Below are 12456 nucleotides of genomic sequence, written 5' to 3' on the forward strand. Positions count from 1 at the left end.
GATGGTGGTGGTTGTGCTGTTGGTGAAACTGGTGGTTGGTGGCCAAAGCTGTGGTGGAGATGGTTGTGGTGATGGCGGTAGTGGTTGTGGTGATGTTCGTGCTTGTGGTCGTTGCAGGTGGTAGCGGTGGTCGCGGCAATAGCGGTGGTGGTAGTGACGGTAGTGGTTGTGCACTGGTGACGATGGTTGTGGTGGTCGCGGTGGTGGTATCTTTGGCGGTCACGGTGGTGGTGGTGGTGGCGGCTGTCGTGGTAACGGTGGTGGTGGTGGTTGCAAAATCTTGGCAGAGATGGAGGGTGGAGTTGTGTGCCGACTGATAAGGGGCTCCGTGCACAGCGCTGCTATCTTGTCGCCGGAATGAAATGCGTCTGGGCGGCAGCAAAAAAATATATAATTTAACATCGGTGGGTGGTTGGGTGGGGTGGTGGGTGGTTGGGTGGGTGGTGGTTGGGTGGTTGGGTGGTTGGGTGGTTGAGTGGTGGGTGGGTGGTTGGGTAGTTGGGTGGTTGGGTGGTGGGTGGTCGGTGGTGGGTGGCTGGGTGGGTGGGTGGTTGGGTGGCTGGATGGGTGGGTGGTTGGGATGGTGGGTGGTTGCGTGGTGGGTGGGTGGTTGGGTGGGTGGGTGGTGGGTGGGTGGTTGGGTGGCTGGGTGCTTGGGTGGCTGGGTGGTTGGGTGGTGGGTGGGTGGTTGGGTGGTTGGGTGGGTGGGTGGGTGGTTGGGTGGCTGGGTGGTTGCGGGTTGGGTGGTTGGGTGGTGGTGGGTGGTTGGGTGGTGGTGGGTGGTTGGGTGGTGGTGGGTGGTTGGGTGGTGGTGGGTGGTTGGGTGGCTGGGTGGTTGCGTGGGTGGTTGGGTGGTGGGTGGTTGTGTGGTGGGTGGTTGGGTGGTGGGTGGTGGGTGGGTGGTTGCGTGGTGGGTGGTTGGGTGGGGTTTGGTGGTTGAGAATGTGAGGAGAGCCGGCGGGTGACCCGAGTTCGAATTCCCGCTCACGGCCACTAACACCAGTGACGATTATCATCTGAACGGGTCGTGGGCCTCCTCTAGGTCGACTCGGCCTTAAATGTCTACCTGGTGCGATGTGTAAACATCGCCACTGGAGAGTCGACTTTTCTCTCTCCCTGTGTCGTCCTCTCTGAGTCGTCCTCTCTCCTCGTCGCCCTTTCGCTCTGAGTCGACCTCTCTCTGAGTCGTCCTCTCTCTCCGAGTTGCCCTCTCCCTCTGAGTCGTCCTCTCTCTCTGAGTCGTCCTCTCTCTCTGAGTCGTCCTCTCTCCTCGTCGCCCTTTCGCTCTGAGTCGACCTCTCTCTCTGAGTCGTCCTCTCTCCGAGTTGCCCTCTCCCTCTCTGAGTCGTCCTCTCTCTCGTAGTCGTCCTCTCTCTCTCCCTATGCGAGTGATGAGCGGCGAGGAGTTCCAAATTGAGGCGATGCTCATCACCACGGCCACCACCGACAACACAACAACAACAACAACTGCTGAAAACAACAACATGTTTACGTTTTGCGCTTTCAAAGCAACTTTCTGGGCAGCTCATGAAATCGCCCTGGGGTGGGTGGGCAGGAGGGTTGAGGGCCGAGGTGGGGGGTCGGGGGGGGGCCATGGGGGAGTGGGGGGGGGTGGAGGGGGCGGTGGTGAGGGAAGGGGGGGGTGGAGGGGGGCTGAGATCCCAGCTGGAAGTCTCTGCTGAAGAGAATTTCGCGCAAATTTTTTTTTTTGGGGTGAGATTTGGTGGAAGCGCAAAAACTGCCTTGCTCATGTGTTTGTTTGGCTCACGCCGTGAGTCCTTGAGGTCGCCCCGTGCGCGCGCGTGCGTGCGTGTGTGTGTGTACACGTATGTGTGTGTCTTTGTCTACACGTGCGTGCCTTAGTTGTGTTGTGTGTGTGCGCGCGTGCGTGCATGTGTGTACACGTACGTGTGTGTCTTTGTCTACACGTGCGTGTCTTTGTGTGTGCACGTGCGTGTCGTTGTGTGTGCACGTGCGTGCCTTAGTTGTGTTGTGCGCGCATGTGCGTGTTTGTTTGTTTGTGTGCGTGTTTGTGTTAGCGCTACGCTGCGCTACGAAACCCGGCAGAGACCCCGGTTCGATTCTCGCTCACGGCCAACACCGGTGACGATTATCTGAACCGGTCCTGGGCCTCCCCTAGGTCGACTCGGCCTCAAATGAGTACCTGGTGCGGTGTGTAAACATCGCAACTGGGGAGACAAAGGCGGTCGGGCGTGGTGCTGCACCTAGCCTGGCATACCAGTTAGTAACCCATAACACCCAGGGTGTATGGGTCTCTGTGTGTGAGTCTATGGGTCTCTGTGTGTGAGTCTATGGGTCTCTGTGTGTGAGTCTATGGGTCTCTGTGTGTGAGCCTCTGTGTGTGAGTCTGGGTCTCTGTGTGTGAGTCTATGTCTCTGTGTGAGTCTAGGGGTCACTGTGTGTGTTGAACTTCTTTTGCACCGTACGTAACCAACCGTGTGAAGGACAACAAACTAAAATACACACAAAGAAATAAGTTTGTCCGTCTAGATGACGATTTAAAAGGTGCCACAGCTCCCCAGCGGCTTCCTAATATCGGAAGGAAGAGCGCGTTCCAGACGGCCGCAGAAGCAGCGCAACCCGAAAGTGCTATGAGAATGACGAGCGGAGTTCGCGTGGCGATGATGATGATGGTGGTGGTGGTGGTGGTTTACAGCTCCTTGAGCCCAGCAGCGAGGTGTCGTGGTTCGTGTGCGGCCAGGCGCTTTGTGTGGCGTAACGAGCGTCAACCTTTGTCCGTGCTGTGTGCAGAGGGGACCCTGCAGGACATTGTGTCGTGCACGGCTTGCGGGTCGCAGGTAAACCACTTCATGAAGGACACGCTCTTCCGTCACCCCGTGCTCAGGGACTCTCATCTGCAAGGTAACACGCGTGTGTGTGTGCACGTGTACACACACACACACGCACGCGGAACACGCGTGGAGCAGTCATCTCAGTTGGTCAACCCATGGCACCTGGGTCTGCCCCGTGACCTCCTGCCGGATAGCCTTCGACACTTCACGTGGCCTCAAAGCAGAGGTCGCAAACGGGTTTTGATTTTTTACCCGTACCCGTACCCAGCCGCACCAGGGTCGCAAATGGGTACCCGTACCTGGCTGGGTACGGGTACCCGTTCCCTACCCGTACCCTACCCTACCCGAAATGAGTGACAAACGGTTACTCACCAGTGACTCACGGCCTACCCGTACCCGTACCCGGCCGCACCAGGGTCACAAACGGCTACCCGTACCCGTACCTGGCCGGGTACGGGTAGCCGGGTATCGGGTAGGGTACGGGTATCGGGTACCCGGTTGCGACCTCTGCCTCAAAGCGCACATGGCCTGGCGCACAGGCGGTGCGGGTGACGTCACCGCACCGCCACCTAGCGGCGAATGGCGGCTGTCTGCGGCCGTTCACCCGAATTGTTTTCTCAGTCGGGGTTATCCCAACTCCAGTCGCTCGCCAAGCCGTGGTTCCTCTCATCCCATCCCACCCCCCCCCTGTATCCCAAAGGGTCCTTCTACATTAACCAACCGCTGGATTTGCCCACCTTGGCCTTTTTCCAGGAACCTCACTCACCACCGCGGATTGCCGTAAGGGGTGCCACGGTGGCTGGGAGACATTATGTAGATGTTGGGGTTTGCGTGTCTCTCTCTCTCTCTCCGTGGTGAGATGTTAACTACCTCGCCTGGTCTACAGGAGGTCGTGGGTTTGATCCCGACCCTGACGACGCCTGCTGTATATCTTGAGTTTGCGTGTCTCTCTGTGGTGAGATGTTAACTACCTCGCCTGGTCTACAGGAGGTCGTGGGTTTGATCCCGACCCTGACGACGCCTGCTGTATATCTTGAGTTTGCGTGTCTCTCTGTGGTGAGATGTTAACTACCTCGCCTGATCTACAGGAGGTCGTGGGTTTGATCCCGACCCTGACGACGCCTGCTGTATATCTTGAGTTTGCGTGTCTCTCTGTTTCCGTCGACGCGTGGATTTTTTTTCTATGGGTCCTCTGGTTTATCCCCCCTACCACATTTTAGAAAAGGACATCATTGCCGTTTACGAGTTATTGTGCTGCTGCTATTAATATCCGCGATCACTACGATAAGCCCGGACCGTCGCCTCGTTGAGCTGCAATCATTTGTGACAAAAACAGCCACGCAGCTCGCGGGGGGGGGGGGGCAGGGGGTGTAGTGGCGTTGTCCTGTACTTCCCGAGTAAAATAAAACATAGTCGGGAGTCAGTCGTATTTCGGAAAGAATTAAATAAATTGGAGGCGGGGGGGGGTCTTGTTTTTAATTTGGCGCGAGGAATGATGTTGTAATTGAAACTCACTCCAGAGGTATGATGACTGCCGCCCCGCTCCGCATGAGACGATGCCTGATGCGTGGTTTTATTTTTTTAGCCGTCCCCTTGACAATGCAATCTCATTTTGCGTTTGTCTTTAAAAAAAAAAGTATAATAAAAAATAATGAATAACGCTTCTCTCTGGCGCCGCGTGAAATAAAATGCTGACAATGGGGCGGCATCTCTCTCCCCCGCTCGCTCTCATTCTCACTCGCTCGCTCACTCGCTCTCATTCTCACTCGCTCGCTCTCATTCTCACTCGCTCGCTCTCATTCTCACTCGCTCTCATTCTCACTCGCTCGCTCTCATTCTCACTCGCTCGCTCTCTTTCCTTCAGCTCGCTTTATATAGCTTTCTGTCTCTCATTCTCTCTCTCACGCTCGCTCTCTCGCTCGCTCTCTCGCTCGCTCACTCGCTCTCCTTCAGCTCGCTCCCTATAGCTTTCTCTCTCTCATTCTCTCTCTTAACCTCGCTCCCACTCACTCGCTTGCTCTCTCATGTTCTTTCTCGCTTTCTCCCGCTCTCTCGCGCTCTCACTCTCCCGCTCACTCGTTCGCTCTCTCTTGCTTTCTCCCGCTCTCTCGCGCTCACTCACTCACTCGCTCTCTCTCTCTCTCCCGCGCTCACTCACTCGCTCTCTCGCTCTCTCCCGCTCTCCCGCGCTCACTCACTCGCTCTCTAGCGCTCTCCCGCTCTCCCGCTCTCCCGCGCTCACTCACTCGCTCTCTCGCGCTCTCCCGCTCTCCCGCACTCACTCACTCGCTCTCTCGCTCTCTCGCGCTCTCCCGCTCTCCCGCGCTCACTCACTCGCTCTCTCGCGCTCTCCCGCTCTCCCGCTCTCCCGCGCTCACTCACTCGCTCTCCCGCTCTCCCGCGCTCACTCACTCGCTCTCTCGCTCTCTCGCGCTCTCCCGCGCTCACTCACTCGCTCTCTCGCGCTCTCCCGTTCTCCCGCGCTCACTCACTCGCTCTCTCGCGCTCTCCCGCTCTCCCGCGCTCACTCACTCGCTCTCTCGCTCTCCCGCGCTCACTCACTCGCTCTCTCGCGCTCTCCCGCTCTCCCGCGCTCACTCACTCGCTCTCTCGCTCTCTCGCGCTCTCCCGCGCTCACTCACTCGCTCTCTCGCGCTCTCCCGCTCTCCCGCGCTCACTCACTCGCTCTCTCGCGCTCTCCCCGCTCTCCCGCGCTCACTCACTCGCGCTCTCGCGCTCTCCCGCGCTCACTCACTCGCGCTCTCGCGCTCTCCCGCTCTCCCGCGCTCACTCACTCGCTCTCTCGCGCTCTCCTGCTCTCCCGCTCGCTCTCTCTTGCTCTCGCTCACTCTCACTCGCTCTCTGTCTTTCTCGCTCTCTGTCTTTCTCGCGCTCACTCTGGCTCTGCCGCACCCTCTCGCCCCGACTCTCTCTCTCTCCTGCTCATTCTCTCTCCCCCCTCTCTCTCCCGCTCGCTCTCTCTTCACTCGCCACACTTCTTACTCAACACAACGGCCACACCGCTCGCTCGCTCGCTCGCTCGCTCTCGCTCGTTCGCCGGAATTATCGTAGTCAATCTCGTGTGGAATAACCGACTGCCCGTCGAGATTTATAACCGGGCGGGCGAGAGAGCGAGGGTGCGAGCTCGCCTATTGAGATTCATGGTCAGGTGAGAGTCAATTGGGAATTCCAAAGCGAGGCTTGAATCGACGCTGCTGCTGCTGCTGCTGTTGCCGCTGCTGCTGCTCCGCTATTAATCCGGGTTCTCAAGTGTGTGTCCAGTGTATGGTGACTCGCACGGAGACCCATAACTCACGCAGAGACCCGTAGACTCGCACACAGAACCACAGACTCATCAACTCCATACACTGACTTATGTACTCGCACAGAGATCCCCGTAGACTTAAACAGAGACCCGTAGACTTGCACTGAGACCCATAGACTCACACAGAGACCCGTAAACTCGCACAGAGACCCGTAAACTCGCACAGAGACCCGTAGACTCACACAGAGACCCATAGACTCGCACAGAGACTCATTACACACACAGATCGAGAGACTCAGACTCGTAGACTCACAGAGATACATAAGTGATATGGAGAGACCCACGGACTCGCAGTCTCATCAACTCAGAGACCCATAGACTCACACAGAGACCCATAGACTCACACAGAGACCCATAGACTCACACAGAGACCCATAGACTCACAGAGACCCATAGACTCACACAGAGACCCATAGACTCACACAGAGACCCATAGACTCACACAGAGACCCATAGACTCACACAGAGACCCATAGTCTCACACAGAGACCCATAGACTCATCACACAGAGACCCATAGACTCACACAGAGACCCATAGACTCACACAGAGACCCATACACTCACACAGAGACCCATAGACTCACACAGAGACCCATAGACCCACACAGAGACCCATAGACTCACACAGAGACCCATAGACCCACACAGAGACCCATAGACTCACACAGAGACCCATAGACTCACACAGAGACCCATAGACTCACACAGAGACCCATAGACTCACACAGAGACCCATAGACTCACACAGAGACCCATACACACTCACACAGAGACCCATAGACCCACACAGAGACCCATAGACTCACACAGAGACCCATAGACTCACACAGAGACCCATAGACCCACACAGAGACCCATAGACTCACACAGAGACCCATAGACTCACAGAGACCCATAGACCCACACAGAGACCCATAGACTCACAGAGACACACAGACTCACACACTCACACAGAGACCCATAGACTCACACAGAGACCCATACACTCACACAGAGACCCATAGACTCACACAGAGACCCATAGACTCACACAGAGACCCATAGACCCACACAGAGACCCATAGACTCACACAGAGACCCATAGACTCACAGAGACCCATAGACCCACACAGAGACCCATAGACCCACACAGAGACCCATAGACTCACACAGAGACCCATACACTCACACAGAGACCCATAGACTCACACAGAGACCCATAGACCCACACAGAGACCCATAGACTCACAGAGACACAGACTCACACACTCACACAGAGACCCATAGACTCACACAGAGACCCATAGACTCACACAGAGACACATAGACTCACACAGAGACCCATAGACTCACACAGAGACCCATAGACTCACACAGAGACCCATAGACTCACACAGCGACCCATAGACCCACACAGAGACCCATAGACTCACAGAGACACACAGACTCACACACTCACACAGAGACCCATAGACTCACATAGAGACCCATACACTCACACAGAGACCCATAGACCCACACAGAGACCCATAGACTCACAGAGACACACAGACTCACACACTCACACAGAGACCCATAGACTCACATAGAGACCCATAGACTCGCACAGAGACCCATAGACTCGCACAGAGACCAGTAGACTCACATAGAGACCCGTAGACTCACACAGAGACCCATAGACTCACACAGAGACCCGTAGACTCACACAGAGACCCATACACTCACACAGAGACCCATACACTCACACAGAGACCCATAGACTCACACAGAGACCCATAGACCCACACAGAGACCCATAGACTCACAGAGACACACAGACTCACACACTCACACAGAGACCCATAGACTCACATAGAGACCCATAGACTCGCACAGAGACCCATAGACTCGCACAGAGACCCGTAGACTCGCATAGAGACCCGTAGACTCACACAGAGACCCATAGACTCACATAGAGACACACAGACTCACACAGAGACCCGTAGACTCACATAGAGACCCATACACTCACACAGAGACCCATACACTCACACAGAGACCCATAGCCTCGCACAGAGACACATAGACTGGCACAGAGACACACAGACTCGCACAGACTGTATTCCATACTCTTTGTTTCTTTCGGTAAAGTCACGTAGGTAGAAAAATAATGGATCACGACGTTTCGATCGCAACACAAGCAGTCGTCATCCGGTGGGACAACCACGGCAAGAACAAACTGCTGAAGTCGAAGCAAAGAGTATGGATTCCTGCAGTGACGAAGAAAGCTTCAAATCAAGATTAGAGACTGGATTGTGATTCAATCGGGTTCTCAAGTGCAGCGAGTTGGTCGTAATTTTGGTTAAACCGCATAAACACATTGTCCTGTGGAGGGAGCTGGTAGGAACGTTGGGTTGCACGGTCAATGGCCTGCAGGGTCAACGGCGGCGTGGTGTATTCCGCAAATATGCCCGACTGTGAGGGCGGGCACAAGCCGGCGTGAGTTGGTTAAACGTTGAGTTTTATAAGGGCACCACGGGGTGACCAGCCCCTCCCCACCCAGCCCCACCCTTCTCACCCAGCCCCTCCCCACCCAGCCCCTGCCCACCCAGCCCCTCCCCACCCTCCCCACCCAGCCCCTCCACACCCAGCCCCTCCCCACCCTCCCCTCCCCACCCAGCCCCTCCCCACCCTCCCCTCCCCACCCAGCCCCTCCCTGCACGACGGACGGACACAATAATCCCCTGTGGGCCGGTGTAACCTGGTGGTTCCTACCAGTACAAGTGTCTGAGAGTTTAATGCGAGCGAGGTTTCGCTCGCTCGCACAGAGCAACACTCTGGCAGGGCAGGGCAGCGTGGGAGAGTGCTGCCCCCTACTGCGTGGTGCGAGTCTACGGCTCTCTGTGAGCGTCACTTGCAGACGAAGAAGGGGATGTCTCTGAGGTAGCTCTGTGAAGTCCGCCTCCACTGGCCGTTTCTGAGTGTGGACCAGAGCGTCGCTTGCAGAATGATGGAAACTCAGACATAGTTCTGTCATGTCTGCTTCCCAGCTATGACCAGAGCGTCGCTTGCAGAATAACGGAAACTCATAAGCAGTTCTGTCATGTCTGCTTCCCTGCTATGACCAGAGCGTCGCTTGCAGAACAACGGAAACTCAGAAGTAGTTCTGTCATGTCTGCTTCCCTGCTATGACCAGAGCGTCGCTTGCAGAACAAAGGAAACTCAGAAGTAGTTCTGTCATGTCTGCTTCCCAGCTATGACCAGATCGTCGCTTGCAGAATAACGGAAACTCAGATGTAGTTCTGTCATGTCTGCTTCCCAGCTATGACGAGAGCGTCGCTTGCACAATAACGGACACTCAGACGTAGTTCTGTAATGTCTGCTTCCCAGCTATGACCAGAGCGTCGCTTGCAGAACAACGGAAACTCAGAAGTAGTTCTGTCATGTCTGCTTCCCAGCTATGACCAGAGCGTCGCTTGCAGAACAACGGAAACTCAGAAGTAGTTCTGTCATGTCTGCTTCCCAGCTATGACCAGAGCTTCACTTGCAGAACAACGGAAACTCAGAAGTAGTTCTGTCATGTCTGCTTCCCAGCTATGACCAGAGCGTCGCTTGCAGTACAACGGAAACTCAGAAGTAGTTCTGTCATGTCTGCTTCCCAGCTATGACCAGAGCTTCGCTTGCAGAACAACGGAAACTCAGACGTAGTTCTGTCATGTCTGCATCCCAGCTATGACCAGAGCGTCGCTTGCAGAATAACGGAAACTCAGGAGTAGTTTTGTAATGTCTGCTTCCCAGCTATGACCAGAGCGTCGCTTGCAGAATAACGGAAACTCAGAAGTAGTTTTGTAATGTCTGCTTCCCAGCTATGACCAGAGTGTCGCTTGCAGAACAACGGAAACTCAGAAGTAGTTCTGTCATGTCTGCTTCCCAGCTTGGACCAGAGCGTCGCTTGCAGAACAACGGAAACTCAGAAGTAGTTCTGTCATGTCTGCTTCCAGCTATGACCAGAGCGTCACTTGCAGAACAACGGAAACTCAGAAGTAGCTCTTTGATGTCCGCTTCTGCGAGTAACATCGACAAACGGCCGCAGCATCAACTGCCTCGTCATCGCTCGAGTCCTCGCTGTTTTGCCGGTGTAATTATTAATGTGTCGGGGGGGGGGGTCTCTGCCGAGGGGGTGCGGAGATTAATGTGCGACGGTCGGAACGGAGACCCCCAGCCGCCATCCGTGACCTTGCCAATTTACATCGCTACAGGAGAGGGAGGGGGGGTGGTGGTGGTGCGATAGGAGGGAGGGGAGGGAGAGGGGAGGGGGAGGGGAGGGGTAGGGAGAGGGGTAGGGAGAGGGGTGGGAGAGGGGGGAGGGGGTGGGGGGAAGATGAGAAATGATTTTGATGTTTGCACCCAGAGCAGCAGCAGTGATGTTGTTATCATCGTCGCCATCATCATTGCTGTCGTCTTTCCCATCAGGAGTAGCCATAGCAACGGTGGCAGTGTCCTTCTCATCGTGACGACCACGGTGGCTATGAGATGTTAACCACCTCGCCTGGTCTACAGGAGGTCGTGGGTTCGATCCCGACCCTGATGCCTGCTGTATATTTGGAGTTTGCGTGTTTCTCTCTCTTCGTGGTGAGATGTTAACTACCTCGCCTGGTCTACAGGAGGTCGTGGGTTCGATTTCGACCCTGTCGCCTGCTGTATATTTGGAGTTTGCGTGTCTCTCTCTCTCCGTGGTGAGATGTTAACTACCTCGCCTGGTCTACAGGAGGTCGTGGGTTCGATCCCGACCCTGACACCTGCTGTATGTTTGTAGTTTGCGTCTCTCTCTCGCTCTCCCTGTGGTCGTGTGGATTTTTCTCCGGGTCCTCCGGTTTCCCCCCACCCTCCCCCCTCCACGTTTAGAATCGACGTCGCACCATTTCAGAGCGTCCGCTGCCATAAATCAGCCAAAGGCAGGAAGGGGCCAACCCTGTAACGGCCGCGTCCCCCTGTTAACCCAAACGTCCTTTGCCAACTTCTGAAAAGCGATAATAGGTTTTTTACCCTTCTCTCTGGCAACAAAACTGACACCTTTTTTACAAGGAGTCATGTTTGCATAGACCACAATACCTGCGGTCGGAATGCAAACAAAACACACAACTCTGGTAATGTATGCACTGTCCTTGAAGTTGATTGGTCCACACCCGAGACAGCTTTCCTTAGAGCCTAGTCTCACATGGTGTTGGACCAGATGACGCCAAAAGGCGCACAACTCAAAGACAATGCACCATCAGAGTATGAGAGCTCTGGGTGAAGCATTTACACCATTGGAACCTCCTTTGCCAGTAGCAAAATACAAAAAAAGGTGTCGGTTTTGTTGCCAGATAAAAGGGTAAAAAAACAATTATCATATTTTGCTACTGCCAAAGGAGGTTCCAATGATGCTCTGAAAAGCGGTTACCGGTTTTAAGCAGTGTGCCACGCTAGCAACCCTGGTGTTAACCACGCTAGCAACCCTGGTGTTAACCACGCTAGCAACCCTGGTGTTAACCACGCTAGCAACCCTGGTGTTAACCACGTTTTAATGGTGTAGTGTATAGTAGTGTAGTATAGTATATTGCAGATAGTAGTGTAGTGTATAGTAGTGTAGTCTATTGCAGATAGTAGTGTAGTGTATAGTAGTGTAGTGCATAGTAGTGTAGTCTATTGCAGATAGTAGTGTAGTGTATAGTAGTGTAGTATATTGCAGATAGTAGTGTAGTGCATAGTAGTGTAGTCTTGCAGATAGTAGTGTAGTGTATAGTAGTGTAGTCTATTGCAGACAGTAGTGTAGTGCATAGTAGTGTAGTCTATTGCAGATAGTAGTGTAGTGCATAGTAGTGTAGTCTATTGCAGATAGTAGTGTAGTGTATAGTAGTGTAGTCTATTGCAGATAGTAGTGTAGTGCATAGTAGTGTAGTCTATTGCAGATAGTAGTGTAGTGTATAGTAGTGTAGTCTATTGCAGACAGTAGTGTAGTGCATAGTAGTGTAGTCTATTGCAGATAGTAGTGTAGTGTATAGTAGTGTAGTATATTGCAGATAGTAGTGTAGTGTATAGTAGTGTAGTCTATTGCAGATAGTAGTGTAGTGTATAGTAGTGTAGTCTATTGCAGACAGTAGTGTAGTGCATAGTAGTGTAGTCTATTGCAGATAGTAGTGTAGTGCATAGTAGTGTAGTCTATTGCAGATAGTAGTGTAGTGTATAGTAGTGTAGTCTATTGCAGATAGTAGTGTAGTGCATAGTAGTGTAGTCTATTGCAGATAGTAGTATAGTGTATAGTAGTGTAGTCTATTGCAGATAGTAGTGTAGTGCATAGTAGTGTAGTCTATTGCAGA

At 54.0% G+C, this 12456-nt stretch overlaps 1 protein-coding gene across 1 annotated transcript in view; it reads left to right on the forward strand.

Moving 5' to 3' along the window:
* Positions 1–12456, forward strand: part of ATRX (ATRX chromatin remodeler) — an 82245-nt gene that overhangs the window by 10516 nt on the left and 59273 nt on the right. Inside the window, 2 exon segments of the mRNA XM_078881121.1 lie at positions 2773–2867; positions 2869–2883. Of these exon segments, the coding sequence (XP_078737247.1) occupies positions 2773–2867; positions 2869–2883 (110 nt within the window).

The sequence above is a fragment of the Lampetra fluviatilis genome, chromosome 60 (assembly GCF_964198595.1).
Source record: "Lampetra fluviatilis chromosome 60, kcLamFluv1.1, whole genome shotgun sequence".
In the NCBI taxonomy this organism is placed as follows: Eukaryota; Metazoa; Chordata; class Hyperoartia; order Petromyzontiformes; family Petromyzontidae; genus Lampetra; species Lampetra fluviatilis.